Source organism: Fringilla coelebs (assembly GCF_963513975.1).
Source record: "Fringilla coelebs genome assembly, chromosome: 8".
Lineage (NCBI taxonomy): Eukaryota > Metazoa > Chordata > Aves > Passeriformes > Fringillidae > Fringilla > Fringilla coelebs.
The window spans coordinates 31,801,055-31,820,481 of record NC_140066.1 but is presented as its reverse complement, the minus strand read 5'-3'; the positions used below and the strand labels follow the sequence as shown (position 1 = coordinate 31,820,481).

At 45.9% G+C, this 19,427-nt stretch overlaps 1 protein-coding gene across 1 annotated transcript; it reads right to left on the bottom strand.

Moving 5' to 3' along the window:
• Positions 1–1,541: 1,541 nt before the first annotated feature.
• BAG3 (BAG cochaperone 3) lies at positions 1,542–18,210 on the bottom strand. The gene is made up of 4 exons (XM_084210324.1): positions 17,717–18,210; positions 6,459–6,800; positions 4,423–4,803; positions 1,542–2,850 (listed from the first exon to the last, which is right to left on the bottom strand). The coding sequence occupies exons 1-4, from the start codon at positions 17,885–17,887 to the stop codon at positions 2,077–2,079; spliced, it is 1,668 nt and encodes a 555-aa protein (XP_084066450.1). The 5' UTR covers positions 17,888–18,210; the 3' UTR covers positions 1,542–2,076.
• Between the last annotated feature and the right edge of the window lie 1,217 nt (positions 18,211–19,427).

Sequence of the window (19,427 nt, the reverse complement as noted above, 5' to 3'; positions counted from 1 at the left end):
AGTTGTACCTAGCTCTGCAGTAGTAGCACCAGCTTTAAGAATCAGCTGGTAAAGCAGCACTTGGCAGAGTGCAGCTCTACCTCCAGCTTTGCTTCTTAAAAGAACCCCATCAGTTGTAATCCAGTTTGACTCCACCTACTCTGACCAACACTGAATAATGTAACATGAATCAGGCCCCATTAGCAGCAGATGACATGTACTAGAAATCTAGCACCTGTTTAGCTCCCTGTAAATACTGTAAATAACCCTAATTTCCACTGTGCCACCTCAGTTAATGAGGTGGTTTTGAGCTGGATTATTTTAGTGGTCTACTAAGAGAAACCATTAAAAGATAGGGCCTTGTACCTCCCACAGACTTTGCTTAGAGAGCTCAGTTCTAAAAATCCACAGCTGATTTTCCTCAATTTAAGTATTTTTGTTACATGATGTCAGATTTGTGTCCTCGGCTGAAATGTAACCCTGCATGAGCAATGCGCCACTGAAATGAGTTCATGCAGGAATTATGCAGGCAGCTGAACTTTCACACCTCTTCTTCTAGAATGCCTCAAATACTGCTCCCAAAGCTGGAGCAGCCAAAAGGTTACAAGACATTGTGTATTCTCACTCAGTGCTGTTGACTATGAAAATGAAACAAGAAGAAGCATCAACCTTCCACCTACAACTAAGCAGAGAGTTCACAGCCCAAATGCTACGCATATTGCAGCATAATTTACATGCTGTATTATTACTTTAAAATAAAGAGTGACAGTTCTCAATGACCACTCTCAACCTGCCTCTTAAAAAGAAGAGATTTTCAGATGGGCTTAAACTTTATTACAAATACACTCTCTTGATTGTAAGTATAGGTCAGGAAGTGATCATTGCCTTGAGCAATTTGTTTTGGCATTCATAAATTTGGGGTTCTATGCAGCAAACATGCAAATTTTCCTTCACCTGACAGCATTTGTAAAATTAACAAGTCAAGTGTAACTTTTGGATTTCAGTTAGGACCCCTTCCTCCCCTGCTGCTTTCATTTCACATGGCTATAGCAGAAAAATGGTTTATCTCTGTTGCTTATGTACAAATTGGTAATCTTTTTGAACAAAGCATTGCTTAAAACTGTTCACAAAGTGAGAGGAATCCTACTGACTCTATGAATACAAAATGTATTTCTAAATACAAAGAAAGTGTACTTCTGCATACAAAATTCTGTAATTGCTAGTAAAACAATAGTGATTTTGCAGAAGAAGTTAAGATATGGAAATTTCTGCAGGACAACCACAGATCTCAATGGTATAAACATTTTCTGTTAAATGGTGGCTTCCAGGGCGGGTGGGCAGAAATGCTCAGCCAAATTCCTTTCTCAATCCATAGATGTGACACAGCAACAACATCTGAAGGGAGGACACAAATAGAGAAAGGCATGTTTTTGCCTTGATGAGAAAACAGCTGTCAGACTTCAACTATAATGCTGCACTAACCAATCTCTGTGTTCAGAAGAGTGCATTTAAAACCAATTACTGCCTTTACAGTTCCAGCTTATAAAGTCACAAGACTAAAATAGGCTTCCATATTATTTTATTTCCCTCTTAAAATATAGCATTGAAGTCCTGCACACATATAAATATCCCTACAGTTTCTTGCACACTTTCTATCCATCATTACTTAAAGTGCCCAACTGTGAACATTAAAAGTAAAAACATTACTGTTAAGAGTGGCTATACTTGTAGGAGGACTGGTATTCTGACAATGCAGGCCTCTGATTTTACAAAAATCACCTGCAGAAGAATACACCTTAAACAACACGCATCAATATTAACCCTGAAGTCATTTTTCTTTTCCATTCAGCTTATCTAAAAGCAATTAATGTACAGGGTTTACTTTTGAAACATGTCTTTTACATAGTGTAAGAATAAAGGATAAATGCATCACTTTCTTTCTAGCTCCCTCCTTTCCCCACAAAGTGTTTACTGTGTCCCAAGCTGCTATGTTGATTAAAACCAGTTGAAAAGAGCTCCGGAAATGCATGCAACTTAAAATTCACTTAAACACACTTTAAGTTATAAAGTCTGAGAGATTTTGATTTCAGCACGTGGCTATGGTTCAGTTGGGTTATTGGATGTGTTTGTCGTGGTGGCAAGATTGGTAAACACTTCTTCCTTGGTTTCAGGCTGATGTCTTTCCATTTTGGTTTCCTCTTGAGCATTTTTATTACTGGTATCTCCCTTGCTCTTGACTTCCACAGGTTCAATCTCCATGATTTCCTGTGGTGGCTTAGGCTCTGGAAAATTTGGCTGAAGTCCATCAACTTGAACAGGTTCTGGGACATCTTCTGCTTTCTGTTCAAGTTTTTCCAAAATGGTCTGGACCTTCCTTACACCATCTCTCCTGGCCTGGCGCACATCCGCACGACCCTCAGGGTCCACTGAGTCTAGGGCTAGCAACTCTTTGGTCAAATACTCTTCAATCATCAAGTACTTTTTGTCAGTTTTCTTGCCTTCAAAGGAGTTGACTGCCTGCTCAAGCATTTGTACTTTCTCCAGAATTGCTTCCACTTTCAAAACACCAGGATGCTTTTGAGGTTCTCCTGTTTCCATTGTCTTCGGCGGCGCCGCTTCTTCGGGAGGAGGCCTTTCCTGGGGGGGAGCAGCCTTGGCAGGGGAAGGAGCCTTTTTATCAGCTTTCTCTGCCATGGCCAGAGGCTTCTGGGGCTGTGCTTTAGGATCTGGTTCTTGGTGGGTGACCTGGATTGGGATATATGTGGAGGGTGCCTCCGTTTCGGGCGGTGGGGCTGCCTTGCTGTCAGGCTTGACTTCAGGAGGAGGGGCTGGTCTTGGTGGCTCCTGAGCTGGGACTTGTTGCTGAGAAACCTGGTGAGCAAGGCAAGTTTTGTGTTGAGACACAATGCTCCTTATTTCCTTCTAAAGAACAAGTAATCTGACTTCTCATTTTCTGTACTCCTAGCAGTGCAATTTCACACACACGAGATGTTTAATCTTCCCTGATCATTGCTGAATTTTACTGTTTTAAACTGAAAAATAGCACTGTGCTGAACAGTTATTATAGTCACCAATCAACTCTCTCAAACATTAAATTTAACCCACCAAATCCTGCCCATGCTCAATAAAATCAGCCCCATAAGCAGCTTTAAAAGACAGGACCTTTGAGCAAAGCCTTCACCTAGCTTAAGTCAGTGAGATCTCTTGCTGAGGAAAGATTTCATCCTGTTTCACTAATTAAGGGCTCATCTTTCTTGAAAAGCCAACTACTTTGATGAGTTTTAATCACACTTTGGGCTATTCTCATCCTATTTCTGTTTTCAGGACATTCCTTTTTTGGTTAGTCCTTATTTTTAATCTTTAACCTATTTACATGCAGAGGTTACTGTGTCAATCTTATTACACTGTAGTGATTAGAGACTATCCTTGGGATTACTCCACTTTTAAATCACCAGATCAGAAATCTCTTGAAATTAACATTAGTTTTGAAATCTTGGCAAAAAACTGAAATTTATGAAATCTGCGTTTTCCTCCCCCTGACACCCACTTTAGTTACTTGGGCACATAAACAGTGATTTTGAAAGATAGTAGAACCAGCTCTCATGGATTTAAATCGTAAAATATCTGTTTTTTATTGAAACCATATAAACGGCCTATATTACAAATCTGTTACTGCTTTACCTGTTAAACATAAAATTTTATTAGGGAGAGCAAACTCTCACCACAAAGATAAATAAATTAGCACTGACCTAGAATATCCCATTAAATCTTAAGTCTTCCTAGTTGTGTCCTAGCCTGGGTTTCCAAACCATTAACCTAATTCTCCTCTGTCATTTTTAATGGGAAAAATCTCCAGAGAGGAAATCAAGGCTTGTTTCTGTACATGGCCCCTTCCACACACTCACAGTTGCCTAATTCCCAGTAGCCTTTTAGTTGTAGTTTTAGTAAGAATTCTAACATGGAAAAAATGTTCAATGAGCAGCAGGTTCTATGACCAAGAACATGCTTCAAGTCACAAGAATAAAAAGCTCTGGATTTTGCTTATACTCTTTCTTCATAGCAAAAATTACTTTGTGCATCTGATGCTATCCCTTAAATGGTTCTGAGACATCACTGAAGTATATTTACATAGATGTCACAAATCCCACAGACCTGGTTTTCTTCTCATAAACATAATGCAACACCAGTGACCTCAGTGTAATTACACCAAATTATACTCTGACAAGAGAAGATTAAATCGTGTGTTAAATCATATTTCAGTGATCCACCACAGTCCTGACAGGTGGAAAGGCAACTTGCTGCTTATCTCAGGATCTCCCAGCCTGTTTAAATCTAGCACTGGAGACTGCTTTAGGTGCTTTAGGTGTGTTAGTACAAGCTCATTTTACAGCTGTAGCCACGCTCAGGCCCCTGGCAGGTGAATCACTTCCCCATTCTACATACCTGGGGTCTGTCTACTACTGTCTGCACTCGGATGGGAGCTGGGGGCTGCACCTGGGTGCTCACTCTGGCCGGGGAGCTCTCCCGACTAGAGGAGCCTCTCTGAGCCACTCGGAACGGAGACTGCGCTCGCGCCGCCTTGGGCTCCCGCTCCTCCGGCTGGATCTTGTGGAACACCGGCTGGTGGGCTTGGAACTCGCTCTGCTGGGCAGGGTAGTGGGTCTTCTGTGCCTGGTGGTAGGCTTGTGCTGGCTGGCGGGGCATGTTTTCATGGATCACGGGGATCGGGATATAACCGCGAGGAAGCGGGTGGCTCCCCGCGTTGGGTCTGCCAGAGGTCTGAGGGGAAGCTGTTGGAGGGTCAGATGCTCCAGGAGGTTGAGGCTGCCATGAAAACAAAAATCCATTATAAAGTGTTAACCACTGTGTGTTCACAGTACTTTTCATTTTTAAAGAGAAAAGGGGGCAATCATCATAGAAACTCAACTCGTGTTTCCGGCACGCAAGGACTCCGTTTCCCTGGTTTTTTGGCCAAGAGCCTCACTAGACAAACCACATAAGTTGTGAGAGCATCATTATAACAAGCAGGAACCTGAGCTACAGCATTCCCAGCCCTGAAATGAGCAGGGAGTGGATGCTCAGTCAGAATGTTTGCTGCTTTTGCATGGCTGTTCCTGTCTAAACCTGTTAAATTTGAGGTAAACTAAAGCTAAGCAAACAAATTATGCGCTGAAGACAAACCCCCAAGAGCACACAGCACTGACTTCTGATCCTGGCCACACAAACAGATTTTGTATGTTTTATTAGGGATTTTTTTAAGAGCATATCATTAATTTGGTGATGCAGATATGGATAATTGCCCTTTGCCCCCTCTCCTGTGAAAGGCCAGACTGAGCTGTGAGAGGAGAGAACAGGCATTGCAGGAGAGAAAGGGAACAAAACCCCTCTTCTGGTGCTGATCAACATGCTCAGGAACAGCAGGAACCTTGGATAAACAAATGATGGTTTGCATTAGAGCACCATCAGTGGCACTGCTGATGTGCAGTGCAGGGTCCCCAGCACAGGCTCTGGTCACTTGGCACCCACACTGCACTGCCTGAGCATGTAACAGCAAGTTCTGAGGCTCTCCCTCCCTCGCTATCTCCAGTAAGTGGCACAGAAGTCACATTCCTAAAGCCACTCCGCAGACAGGGAAAAGCTGTACACAGCTGGGAGAAGGAAAAGCTGAGCTTGTTGTCTTAGGCATGGTTAGTCAAAATAGCTGAGAAACCTGCCAACAGGATTTAATTACATTCTTCAAACTCCAAATGGGTTTCAGAGAAGATGCCACCACTTTTGAATTACAGACCTGATATGTTTTCAGCTTGGTGAAGGTTGAATTTCCTGCTCATCTTACTTTGAATAAAAATGAGGCTTATATTTCCATATATTACAAGAATACCAATTTGCTAATTCTCTACAGAGAGCAGACCAAAAATCCCACCTTCTGAAACACAAAACAAGCAGGGTGACATTTTTTCAAAAAAGTCCATAGTCTGAATTTTTTTTTACATGCCACTGAAGAACAAAAATACTTTACAACTCACTTCTAAATGTGTATATATGTAAATCCATTTCATACAACTGAAATTTGCAATTAGGAAGCAGAGACCTTCTGAAGTGGCCTGGGTTGTTAGCTGACAGGACACTCGTCTCTCCCACTTTGACTCACTGTGCAGAACACAAGAGGCTTGTCTGCATTCTCCACTTGCAGGGGAACCTGCACAAACCCTAAAAAAACCCTCCCCTGCCACAGGGCCTGCTCAGCTCTGCATTTATCTCTGCAGAATCATTCCAGAACAGAAGTGGGTGACGCCAGAAAAAAAAACCCCATCCATATTCATGCTGCCATGACTGTGCACTTTCAGTACTCTGCAAGCGCTGGGAAAAAAACACAATCCCGTGGCTAGCTGTGCTTCCTAAGCTCCCCATGTGTGACATTCAGGCCATAAATGCTGCAAAGACCACTGCAGGCAGAGCCCAGCAGCGCTGACGCTCACCTCGGCTCCGTGCGTGGCCGCAGCTGCCGGTGTCTGTCCACATTGTTTATCGGCCGCCGCGGCCTCCGCCGGCCCCCGAGCCGGCGACTCGGGGCCACCATAGCCCGCCCTGAGGGGGGCCTGAGCCTGCCCCGGCGCTGGCACGGCCTCTGTCTTGTACCTCTGCAGCCCAGGCTGCGGGGAGGAGAAGCAGGGGTGCTGCTGCCGGCCGTCGAGGCCCTCGTGGATGACGGGGATGGGGATGTAGCCCGCGCGCAGCTTGGGGTAGCCCAGGTGTCCTTCGCGGGCCGGCGGCTGCTTGGGGCTGTCTCGAGATGGGCCATTGGCTGAGGACTGGCCTTCCTGCAAGGGAAAACAGCACAGAGTTGTTGGTAGCTCAGGAAACGTGGTAGGAGAAAGCTGCCCTAAAGGTCTGCCCTAAAAGCAGCATCAGATGTGCGTGAGGTGCTCAGAGCCTCTCTGCACAGGGCAGCCAACAGCGGGTGCCAACGCTGCAGGCAAGGGGAGGAAGATAAAAAATCTGCTTAAGTGTGGGGCTTTCACCCCCACTTCTCATAAGCATTCCCTTCTTCTTTGAAACACCTGCCTAATTCCACCTGGATTTCTTATTTATCATGCACTTAGCCACCAGCCCAGCCCGTTCAGAGGGAGCTCATCCAATTCAAACAAGTACCAATGGGACCAAAGACATCTCATCAGCACCTCTCAGAACACATCTGAGCTACATCTGGAAAGACACTTGCAAAGAAGACTAATCCCAACAGAAGCACAGATTTTGCTGGTATCATTCTTCCCACTGGCTATTTGAAGAGATAATGACACTGCACACTGAAAAGGTGTTCCCTGCCAGCTAAGGAGGATCTGGTTCAGTAAACATTGAGGGAGAGAGAAGGGGAAGATAGAATAGCTTAACTAAGAGGAAAACACTGAAAAGCAAGATTTAAAAATCCCTGTGTTGTCTGAGTAAACTCACTGGACAATGTCAAAGCTCTGGCAAGGGTGGAAGTGGTTTGTGCTAAGAGCCCTCACAAGTCCTCTAGTAAGTTCTTCCTGCATCGGTCATTCTATTTTGAGACTCCGCGAGGGCCAAGTTCCAGATGTATCTCTAAGTCAGATCATGTAACAAGCACCTCTGTCATTCAGAGGGTAATGTCATTATTCAGTAAGAGGAGAATTTAATAAGGGGACATATGGTGCAAGTGTTGGAAACCCTATTTTTAAAGGGGTGTTTAAGCTGCAAAAATATTTCATGTTGCTCCTGTACACGTTGACATACTAATTCATCTGGAATTCACTATTTTCCCAACCAGATTATCAGTGTTCTTACTATAAGATAGTATCACCTCGAAAAGTGATTTCTGAGAATTCTTCTTAGCGGTAAAACCACAGAGAATTGAGGCTGTAAACTAATGAAGACAAAAAACACTGGAAGGAACAAGTTCAAAGTCTGAGCCCCACTGTTCCATTTCCTTTTACTCATTAAAAAAAAAAAAAATGCTCCACAAAGGAAGGATTCTAGAAGAGGCACGGAGGAGAGCCAGGCCTGGAAAGTTCGCAGAGAGAAGCAATCTGAAGTTGGCTTTCCCAGCTGCACAACGAGGATGATCTCATGCCAACGTCTGCACCGGGATCCAGGGATGAGTCATTTTAAATTCACCCTACCAGGAAACCACATTCCTCTGCTCCACACACTTCAGGGGCTTTCAGAACCCCCCACACCAACACACACACTCACTCTTCCACCTTCCACCAGCACAATCCCGATCCCACAGCCCTGCCAGGATCCGCAGGGACTCGCCCTTACGTCAGCAAACTCCTTTTGTCGGAAAATAAAAAAAGAAATAATCTGAGGTGTGCTCAGCTGACAACAATGCGAGGCCGTGCTGGAGCCAAGCGTGTGTCAGAGCCAGGCTGGGAGGGAGGCGATGGATCCCAGCGGGAAGCAGCACCTTGGTGCTGCGCTGACTCCGGCATTCTGCGAGCGCCAGCTGCTCCAGTGTCCCCGCCGCGGTAACCCGAGCGGCCACCCCACCTACGGCCACGGCTCCCACCGCTATAAAAAGGAGATTCCCTCACTTCCAGCCGCTCTGCGGGAAGGGGTTGGGAGCTGGGCGGGACAGCAGCAGCTCCAGGTGATCTGGCATGAGGAGGTTTTGTCAGCCAAAGCTGCTCCGTCCCACCTGGGGGTACGGAACTGCCCAGAGGGAGCAGCTGTTTTGGGGTCTGCATTGTCTTCAATGGCTCCACTTGGGGATAAGACCTCCAGTTTTCTGGAGTGCCCCACAGTGATAAATCACTCCACATGGACAGTGTCCCACTCCCCCCACACTCCATGAACCCCCACAAAAAGCCCAGCCATGGGCTTCCCCTCCCTGGTCTTCATGCTCAGACCCGTGGGGCTGCCCTTGTTTTGAACCTTCTCAGCAATCTGAGAAATCTGCCACTGCAACTTAAGCCCTGCTAGGAAACACAAAAGAGGCAGCCCAAAACCAAAGCAAAAATCAGGTTGGACTGCTTCTTCAAAGCATCCAGTTTATAAATTAAGTAAAGCCTCTGTCAATACTTAAGGTGTTTTTGTTTTATTGTTCTCTATTTTTTTTTAATAGACTATACTCCCACGATTTCTCACGTATTCTTACAGCTTCAGACAACCTGTGCTGCTCCTAAGTTAGTATTTCAAGCTGGTCCTTTGTTGTAGGCTTTTTTCCCCTGTAGTCAGGTTTAACCACAGAGGCCTCAACTGTGCAGTCATACTGGAAGAGCCCTTGGTGAAAGGGCAAATGCAGCGTCCTTGTTTTTCCCACCATCAGTGGCTCGGAGGCACAGATCAGGTTTAGGAAAGGTGCTCTCATCACAACTGCACTTCCTGATCTACACTGTCCCCTTCAACACTTAATTAATACTTAACTCTGCAAACAGCTGCCTACATTAGCCAGTTTGTATCACCACATCTTTAACATTCTTTCTATCCTGTTTCTTTTCTTCCCACCATCACAGGGACAATCCAGCTATTCTGAAACTCCCATCTCTGGGGAATGACACCGCTGAGGAGGCGCTGGGTTCTGGTCTGTATTTAGTGAGAATCTGACACAGCAGTGAGTGCGTGCAGATCCCAATGTCCCTGTCTCCAAACTTCTGGCCAAAGCAGTTCTGTTCTGTGCAGGAGAGCCTGTGTTTCCAGCCTGGGCAAACAGGTTCTGGAAGACTTCAGGAAAAGTTCAGGTGTGCCTGGGGACACTGTGCCAATAGGGAGGAATAGAATTGAGCTATGGAAAACTCTCATCTTCACACTACATTAAAGAAATTCACAGATTCCCTCCTAATGCTTTAATTCTACAGAACAGCCAAGCACAACAAAAAGTAGCCATTTTTTGGTTTTATTTGCCTTCTATGACATACAGTTCTTGCTTGTTACATTAACAAACCTGTTACCTTGAAAAAGTCCAGAGCTCACATTTAATTCAAATCTGCACAAAGAAAATGACCAACAAATGAATGACAAGTCTTAGTCCATCATCCTTACTGGTTTCAGTATAAAGAAAACCAGGAACCCAACTCAGGTTTCTGCATTAAAACCAATTGAAGCAAATTTCTCCTGCCCTCATCTAAGGAAACAAGAAGTTCCTTAAAACTGAGTAGCTACAAACAGTGGAGTATCAAGTAATTTTCAGTAAGTACCAGGACTGACTATCAGCAATCCCAGCTGTGGAGAGAATCCCTCAAAAGGAAGGAGCACAAAAATGCAAAAACTGCCTTGAGCAGCTCAGAAACGTTCCCAACAGTTTCAGATGACATTTCAGGTAGCCTGAAATACCCACAGGAACTCAAACCTGATGCAGCACTTCAGGAGGTGCTGAGGTAAGCCATCACACCCAGGCAAGTGAGAGGCTTGGCCCAGGAGGCTGCAGGAGGGACAGGGGAGCTGTGCCTGAAGAGCTGCTCAGGAGCAGGGACAGCGCTCACAGCTCTCGGGACAAGCGTTTCTGTTGTGAGGCCATCACCAGGATAAATAAAGGTGCAGCCAGCACGAGTTGTGCAACTGGAAAAAAACACTTCATACCCCCACATCCCACTGCTGGCTTCCCGTGGGAAGGGCACTATCAGGACTGACACTAAAATCCTCCAACTTGCTCCCATTTACAAGTGAGTTAAAGCCATGAGGTACTGGAATAAAAAGAGTGACAGCAAGAGCAAAAGCACAGCCTTGCACCAGGCTTCCCAGCACAGCTGTATTATCTGGAGTGGATAATGGATAACTCTTAGTGCACCCCAAGTCTGCTCAAATGTTATTCCAGACCCAAACACAGAAACCTGCAAATTCAGTCACCGCTGATGCCAGCAAATTGCCACTGGAGTTTTCCAAGACAGCTCTACTGTTCGAATTAAATTTGTCAAAATATTCTGTATTCATGTTAAATTACTTGAATAGTTGTATCAAATTCAGAATCTCCCTTTTGAGACTCCTTACATAATACATTTGTCATTCCTCCAATACTGAAATGGTCTACAGAATAAAGCCTAAAAACCTCCTTTGCTGCCATTGCACTCCTGCATTTTTCTTAACCTGTACTGATGTTATCATCTGCAGTACAGTCAATTCAGTCTCTAAAGCACATGTTATTCACATGTAGCACCCCAGCAGCTCTTGCAGAGCAGCAGGGCAAGTATTTAAATTGTACCTGTTTTGTAAATATTATCTAGCAAGGGGAAAACAAAATTTACCAACACTGCCAAGAGATTAAACAACTTCTCTGTATGCAAACAGATGGTCCACTGACTCCAGAGTCGTTCTGAGCTTGTAAGCTGCTGCTCTAGAGTACCACACAAACAATTAATCTAGTTGCTCAAATGACTGAGAAAATACCAGTACTTAAAATCCTACTTGAGAACACACCTTTCATAACTTGAAGCCCAAATCCTATCTACTAAGGAAGAAGGGAATAGCATGATTCTGTTCTTTCACAATCAAATATAGCAATGTAACCAAAATGAGTGACATAACAACCAACTTTTTTTCACACTTGTATTTTATTAGAAATTGCCAGGAATAACCAAAAAATCCAGTGGTACCCATTTTTTTAAATTAAGAATGAAGTAGCTATTCTATTTATTAATGAAGATACCATTCTTGTCATAGAAAGGCAAAATTGTAGCCACTGGAATTAGATTCCACATCCACTTGTACTTCACTTCTGGCCAGACCTTCTCTCCTTCTCTGTTCCATGAACTATAAAAGTACCACACTACCTTTGCTACCAATAGCAACCAACATATCCCAAGCATTTCTGAGAAGTTCCTTGTGTCTGCTGTGTGTTTGAACATATAAATAGCACAACATCAGCATGAGCTGGGTTTTACTAGCACTTCCCAGAGAACTACACAAGGTACCCAGCGATTTACTCTCAGTGCTGACTCCAAACTTCTAACAGCCCTGCCTCAGCTGCTGCAGACATTTGCATTCTCACCCTTTTACTCACAATTTGTGCTTAAATATATAGACTGAGCACACAGGCATTTGAGCAAGATATCATTAGCTAATGACTGAAGGAAACCATGAATAAGCTTAGCTGCATGAGCTGTCTCAGTAGGACTTCGTGTCAGTCGCATCATGTAACCCAATTACAGGCCAAGCTGCTTTTGATGTTCTACTTGCTGAATGCTGAGTTTTCTTTCCCAACATACACATGTGTAGGCAAACAGGCCTTTTGTTCTCTCTTGTAATTATCAAGTTGTATTATACAAGCATTACATTAACATTCGCTCTAAACGATGCCATTAGAAACAAATAAACACCATTAAAAACTGAAGGAGAAAACTAATCCTCAGCTTTTCAGAACAGAAAGCCTTACTGGAGCAAATATGTTGGCTATCTTGCAGATCAATCTTGTACCAGGAACAAAACCTGTCCTGTTTTAATCACTAGGAGGATTCTTTCTTCAGCTAAAATGCCTTGGTGAGGACATGACAACACCTGCCCTGTATGCCCATGAGCGGAAGCTGGCACTGAAAGCACCCCATGGGCCAAACTGAACATGCCTGAGAAAGAAACAATGACTGCTCCCAGGAGCAGAGTGCTCCTAGAGAGCTGGGATCACCACCCACCCTGCCAGCTTCAGTGGATGGAGTTAGAGAACAGCCCTTCAGAGTGCTAACAAATACCTTTGCCAAGGGGGATGAGAATGACACTTTATTCAGTTATTTCTGTTCACTGCCTCATTACCTAAGAAGCAGGTGGTCAAACTGTTGCTTTCCTATTAGTTATGACCCAGGAATGTGAGATACATCAGAAAGCACAAGCCTCAAAAATTAGCAAAACAATGTCTCAAAAAAAAAAAAAAAAAGGAGAATAAGCAGATAATGGTGGAAGAGTGGGCCATGTATTTCAGTTTATAGTCAGGCTTCAAACTTTCATCTAAAATTTCATTCTGTACACAGCAGTTTTTTGACTTCTCTTCTTCAAAGGGCAATTTTCCAACACTACAAAAGCCCTTGCTACATTGCACCCCTTTTATTACTTATAAGGCTTTGCCATCAGCCATAAAAAACACACTTTTGTGCTACCTAGCCTACCAGGTCATGTCAGACAAGTCTCTTCCCCATCCCATGCCTGATTTTCCTGTCTGTAAAACCAAAAAGGAAAAATAAAAATAATCAAACCAACAGCTTCTGCAGCATATTTAAGATACAGCATTTTTCTTTTTGCCTGTAATTAAGTAATGTGATCTGTGTGAAGAAGCCATTTCTTCTAACTTACATTTACCTTCACCTTGGCATGAAGGGAGACCACAGCTTACCTACAGAGTGATACTGTCTGCACTCCCCAAAGTATAATGGATTGTTACCTGCCTTATCATGGCTCAAGTGGGAACAATTCTATTTTTGCCATGTAGTCATGGAAAAGTTCTGCCTGTGCATACAAGTGTTAAAAATACAGTTCCTAGGTAAGAATGCTGCCACCTGGCACAAGCATTCCCCCTTTGTCCTTTAGATAAGGGGCACACGGTGCCAGGAGTTCCACAGAACCCTGCAACACCTTCTCTGCTTTTCCTCTTGCATTATCTCCAGTATCATTTCCTCCTGTTCCTGTCTCTTATTTCTGATTAGCCCCACCCCTTCTTTTCAGGTTAATTGATACATCCATAAGTTAACTCCCTGCTCCCCATGCTCTGTCAGGGGGGGCTTTAAATAACTACACTGAGCAGCTGCAGGGAATCTGGGCAAAGCAAGGACACAACCCTACCAAAAATCCCCTACTGATAATTTTACCACTCCTACCTATTAAGCCTTTTCTGTGCAGTACCTTTTTAATCCAGTAACTAATTTATTAGCCTGACAGAATGCACAGCAGCATTAGGGAAGTAAAAACACTGCAGGTGGAAGAGGCCTTAAATGTTACTGAGCTGACCTCACACTCCCCTCCCCTGAGGAGAAGCACAGTGAGAGGTGCAGCTTCAGAGAGGCTGCTCTGACCTCTCCATGCAACTTCTAATTCGGTCTGCCAAGGATTTTTCAGTCAACTTGACCACGAGAAGTCAGTGCTCAAAAATAAGCTCTCTACTAAAGAGATGTGAATTGAGTGACTTCAGACTTATTTGGGGAAGCAGAGAGAAAAGAGATGCAACAGCTATGAAGGGAGAGGATGGAAATTTAGGTGTAGTCAGTCATTCCCCAGTGAAGCATCAGCAGCAGGGTGAGATGGCTTCTTCTTCCTTTGTTTAGGCCTGTGCAGTCATTGCTGCAGCCAATACTTATCATAGATCACTTTTATGGCTGCTCCCTGACTCGTGCCTGGCTGCTGCTGCAGCTTTTAGCTCAAACCCAAGGCACCACTGAGCTATTGATCACTCCAATATCCCTTAGTGAAGCTCAGCACAGTCAATTCCTTTCGGTTATTTTTAGCTGCATTATTTCCCACGGGGTTTACTGCATGTGGAAACAACACATAGAAGGGGTATTGATAAATACCTATACAAACCTTGGTTTTCTTCTTTAAGTGCAATCATTTTTATCCACACTTCAGGGAACACCAAGGTAACACTTTAATGTCATAAAACAATCCTGCAGGAAATATGCAGAGCTGGGATACCCTAAGTTAGCACAGAAAGTAACTACAACAAATAAACATAGGAAATGAGTAATTCTAGCAAAAAAAAGGAAGAGTGGCATCGCTAGTAAGCACATTTTTTACTAGATGTATCTACATCTTCATAATATTAATTGTACTTTACTCCTTAAATAACTAATCAGATCCTTGAAAGAAAATCATCAGTCTACCAAGAAGCTTCATTAATAAATATTTTTCTGTCATTTACAAAGTCATTCCTTATTTCTCACTGAAACAACATGAGATTTTTCCTCTTTCTAATTAAGGGCTCCCCAATCCATCCTTATGCTGCAGTGATTTCTCACATGTAACAGAAACAAACATGCAGAAGAACATTCATCCTTCATGTCAGGAAAAAAAAAAAGGCCAGACTGAAAGAGGAAATAACAGAGAGCCTGAATTCACAAATGCACCTCAAATACAGAGTTAAATGCAAAATTAAGGTCTGGTTTCATTGCTTTAAAATGCCCTTGTCATGGGTTAAAATTTCAGAAGAGCCACTTCAACTTTTACCCGATTATGTATCTGGCACAGACTACTGCAGTCAGCATGGCTACACTGATGTTAAGCCTAGGGTAAGTGAGAAGACCAAGATCAAGCACTTGGGAACAACAGGACTTTATGATGACACTGCCTCAGCTATATTCTTACCCAGCTAGAAAAGCTCAGCTAGCCCTAAATCTGTGCCCCAGTCATTGTCCACTTAGAGTGGAACGCCTCATTTCATTGCCTAATCTCTCCAGACAGAATATTGGTGGATACAGAGCAAGACCACCCCAAAGGCGGCAAAAAATTGTTAATTTCACTGTCAGATATCAGTGAAAGCAAAGCAGTGATGGAGTCAGCACAAGTTTGATCTTTGTATACTCATTTTTGAAAAGGTGCATGAAGTCTGACATACGCAGTCAGTTTCTGTGATCCTCAGATCACTTCTAACAGCCCCAAGTTCTCATCTGAGCTAGGCTGAGAATGAAGGAAATCAGAAAGCTCTCCCCCATCACATCTGCTTTTTTGCTTTTATCTGTGGTTATGTCCTTCCTACCTGTTTAGGTATTAACAGAAGTCTGGCATCTTCAAAAATCCCTGCTGGATTTGAAATTCAATGTCAGTGGGTAATTTGCCTTCCTTGGCATTGTCCAGCTAAGAGAATATTTAGAGAAAGATATATTTTTCTTGGGCATGATTCTAAGATTCTTTTGCTAACTAGTACCTGTCCTTGTGAAATATTCAACAAACTAATGATTTCAGCAGCTGTCCATGAATTCCAGCAAACACATTTAACTCGAGGTTCTGATAAATGGCTCTGTGAGAGCAGTTATCCACATCTTCTGCCACCATAAACTGGAGGACTTTTTTTTAGCTAGAAACTCCCAAAAATCAACAGCTCAACTCTAGAGGCATTTCTTTGTCTCCCAGTGAACAAACCCAAAACACACACTCCTGCTTACAGCCAGGACTAACAAATTTTTCCTGTTTGGAAAAGAGTGTGTCCCACAAAAGCTGTTGAAAAGCAGATACAGTGTACCTGTGACTGCCCTTGCAATTGGCAGAAGAGGCACAGAGGCAATTCTCATCACCACAGATTTCACACGAGATAGGGGTGAAAATTTGTTTTGTTTCAGGCACCCACTCAAGCAGAGGGCTGATCCATCAGACAGCTTCCAACTCTCTTCACACAATTATTGAAAGCAGCTTGAATCTGACTATTCTGTTAAATGGGTTAGGCTTAAGTGGTATTCCTGGAACAAAACCCTTTCAGTAAACAGCACAGTTTTCTTCTCAAGTACATTCTATGGTTATAAAAACCACACTATTTTTATTTTTACTACCACAACAGCCAGTGTTAGCAGGTGCCTCCAAAAAGGAGAGAAAACACTTTTTCCTATTCTAGTCTCAATATCCTTATTATAAAATTACATTTTTTTAAGACCTCTGTGCATTATTACTATAATTTATTTATAGACCAAACGAACTAGCACTTAGAGAGCTGCAAAGGGGGTTAATTTGCGATAGAGACGTACGTCCCTTCCTTTCCAAGGCCAGCTGCTCTCACACCGAGCTTTCAGTCACGGTCTGCTCTCACAAACCGGGCAATTACTATTTTAAGAAACGGTAAGTTCATAAAATAATTAACACTTCTTGAGCGCGTCGCTCCTCACGTCGTACGGAAGGCAAGGGGAGAAAAACTTTCAACAGAGCTCCGGTGCAGCCGCATCCAGCGGCTCCTTCCCCGCTGCTGCGCGGACCCCGACCCCGCCGGCCCCCGGGGCTCCCGCAGCCCCGACCCCGCCGGCCCTCGGGGCTCCCGCAGCCCCGACCCCGCCGGCCCTCGGGGCTCCCGCAGCCCCGACCCCGCCGGCCCCCGGGGCTCCCCGGCACGGCCCTTCCCCGGCGGCCGCCGACCCCGGGCTCCGGTCCAGCCCCGCGGATCTCCGTGCCCGGGACGTGCCCGAGCCCCCGGCCGGGAGGGCCGCCCCGAGAGCCCGGCGCGCCCGGGGTCACGGCGATGCTCCGCGCAGGGAAGCGCAACGAGACCCCGGGGAATCGCCTTCCCACCAGGCAAATCCTACTTGGCTCAAGTTTCCAGCACTTTCTGCCCACAGCCGCCGCGCTGTTGGGTCAGAGGGCTGCGTTCCCCCAAGGACCGGGCTGTATTCCCCGAAAGCCGCAGAAGCTGACCCGAAAGGGTCATCCCGCAGGGCCCCGGCCGCTCTCCCCTCCGCGCCGCTCCTTCCATGGACATATTTGGACTGAGATGCGGCTTTTCCCCGAGCGTGCTTCGCAACAAAACCGGAGCGGCAGCTGCCGGCAGAGTTTGGGACCAGGGAAAAAGAAAACGGGGAAAGAAAAAAGTAGTTGGACTCCGAGCCGGATCGCTCCTTTTTTAAAGGCATCCAGCGTTCGGGCAGTTCACAGCTGAAAAATAAATCAGGTTCGCCTCTCCCCTGGCAGGCCGGGCGGACTTCACCAACTTTAAATAAACATTACAGGGCCGAGGTATCGAATGATTGAATGCACAAAAAAGGGACTGCAGTGCGTCAGAGACAAAAGGCAGCTCCTGCGCTCACCGCATCGCCACGCACGGGGGGAGCGCGGCCCCTGACCCCCCTCGCCCCGCCGGGACACCCGGCCCGGGCACCCCCGCCCGCCCTACCTGCGGCGCTGCCCGCAGCCGCGGGTCGCTCCAGGTCGTGGTGCGGCTGTTGTGATCCACGAAGAAGGGCCAGCCGGTCTGCGGGTCGATCTTGATCTCCCAGCCGGGGGGCAGCGGCTCGGCGCTGCCCTCCATCTGCGGCGGCGGCGGGCTCTGCGCGGCGGCACTCATGGCGGGGCAGAGCCCGGGGGACGCGCCGGCCGCTTTATCCGCCGCGGGCCGGGGGGCGGGGGCGCGGGGCTGGAACTGTCTGGAAACGGCGACGGCGGGGGAGGGACCAAGGGCGGGACGCGGAGGAGGAGCGCGGGGGACGGTGGAGGAGTCGCTGGCTGGAAACTTCTGGCTGTGTCCAGCGCGGCTCGGCAGACCCCCGGGGTACCGGGGAGGGCTGGCGGGGAACGCCCCGGGAGCTGCAGGCGGCCCCGGGACGGCGCGGCCGGCTCCGTGTGCGGCGAGGGCAGGGCTGCTCGCCACCGGCACCGCGGGGTGAATGCACCGGCCCGAGCTGCCCTCCTGCTCCGGCCGGTCCCCGCCGCGCCCCCGAGCCCGTCCTTGGGCAGCCCGCAGCCCTCCGGCACTCTCGCAAGGCAGCTCCGACTATTGCCCCGTGCCCTGAGCGAAAGATCAAAGCTCCTCCCCAAAACGCCCTGCCCCGTGACTGATAATTCGAGGTTATGGCAGATAAACAACAAAAATAATGCTTCTCAAGTGAGGGTGTGGGCAGGCGTTGTTCTTCGGATCCAGCTGGCTTGAACTTTCTCAGCACTTTGCAAATGCGTGTCTCAATTCTCAGTTTCACTTAGAAATACACCTGAAGGCAGAGAGTATGTCTGTGAGGTTTAAAACAGTGGCTTTCTCAGGGACTCAGTGGGTTTGGTTGGAGGTAACTGTGCTTCACAACTACACCACTTGCAAGTCATCTGACAGTCACAGGAGCAGCCGCAGATGCCTGTCGATAGTTAAGTACAGGAGTGAATGCACAGTGTCCCTCAAACGCAGAAGTTACCTTCTGCAAAGCTATTTGCTTAGAGGCATTCCAAGTATGAATCCCTCGGAGGTAGAGGCTTATTACTGAAGTATCTCTTATTTCCAAAGGACCCGTGCCTCTTCACAGCCCTAAGCACAGCCAGGATCTCCTCCTGCTTGAGACAGGATCAAAGATCTCCTGGTACTGCTTCCCACTGATGGTCATTCATCTTTTGACAGGAGGTTTTGTTTATCACACTGACAAACCAAATAATTGCTGACTTTTGCTCCTTTACTCCTGCAGCTCTGCCATCCTGCGTGTTCCTTGCTGTCAGAACCACACTGTTCCATCACAGACCCATTTTCTGTCCCCACTGTTGTGTGCCTTTGACTCCTAAGTATTATAAACTGATCATTTTTTTTTTCCTAGAGCATTTACTTGCAGATGTCTGTATTGCCCTCACCTTTTCTGACTCACCTATTTTCTAAGCAACAAATCCCAAACTTTGCTCATCTCAAAGTCCTGAACTGTGGTGCCTGTCCCTGGCCATGTTTCCTACATCTGCTGCCTCTCATGCTCTCTGGTATAAAACCTCTGCTAAGCCTCACCAGTGTCAGCAGTAACCTCAAAAGGAGTAATATCAGTGATTTATTTTGCTTCCAATCTGCAGAGGAATTTCACTCTCAGTTTTGCAACAGAAAGGCACACAGACCATATGTTCCCTGTAGCATATGCCAGAGTCTC

What these genes read in the sequence shown, in the direction of transcription:
- BAG3 (XM_084210324.1), bottom strand. Translation starts at nt 17,887, where the DNA reads ATGAGTGCCGCCGCGCAGAGCCCGCCGCCGCCGCAGATGGAGGGCAGC. An exon ending in CGGCCACGCACGGAGCCGAG is followed by an intron (nt 4,804 to 6,458) that starts GTGAGCGTCAGC and finishes TTTTCATGGCAG; the next exon opens with CCTCAACCTCCTGGAGCATC. An exon ending in CAGTAGTAGACAGACCCCAG is followed by an intron (nt 2,851 to 4,422) that starts GTATGTAGAATG and finishes CTTGCTCACCAG; the next exon opens with GTTTCTCAGCAACAAGTCCC.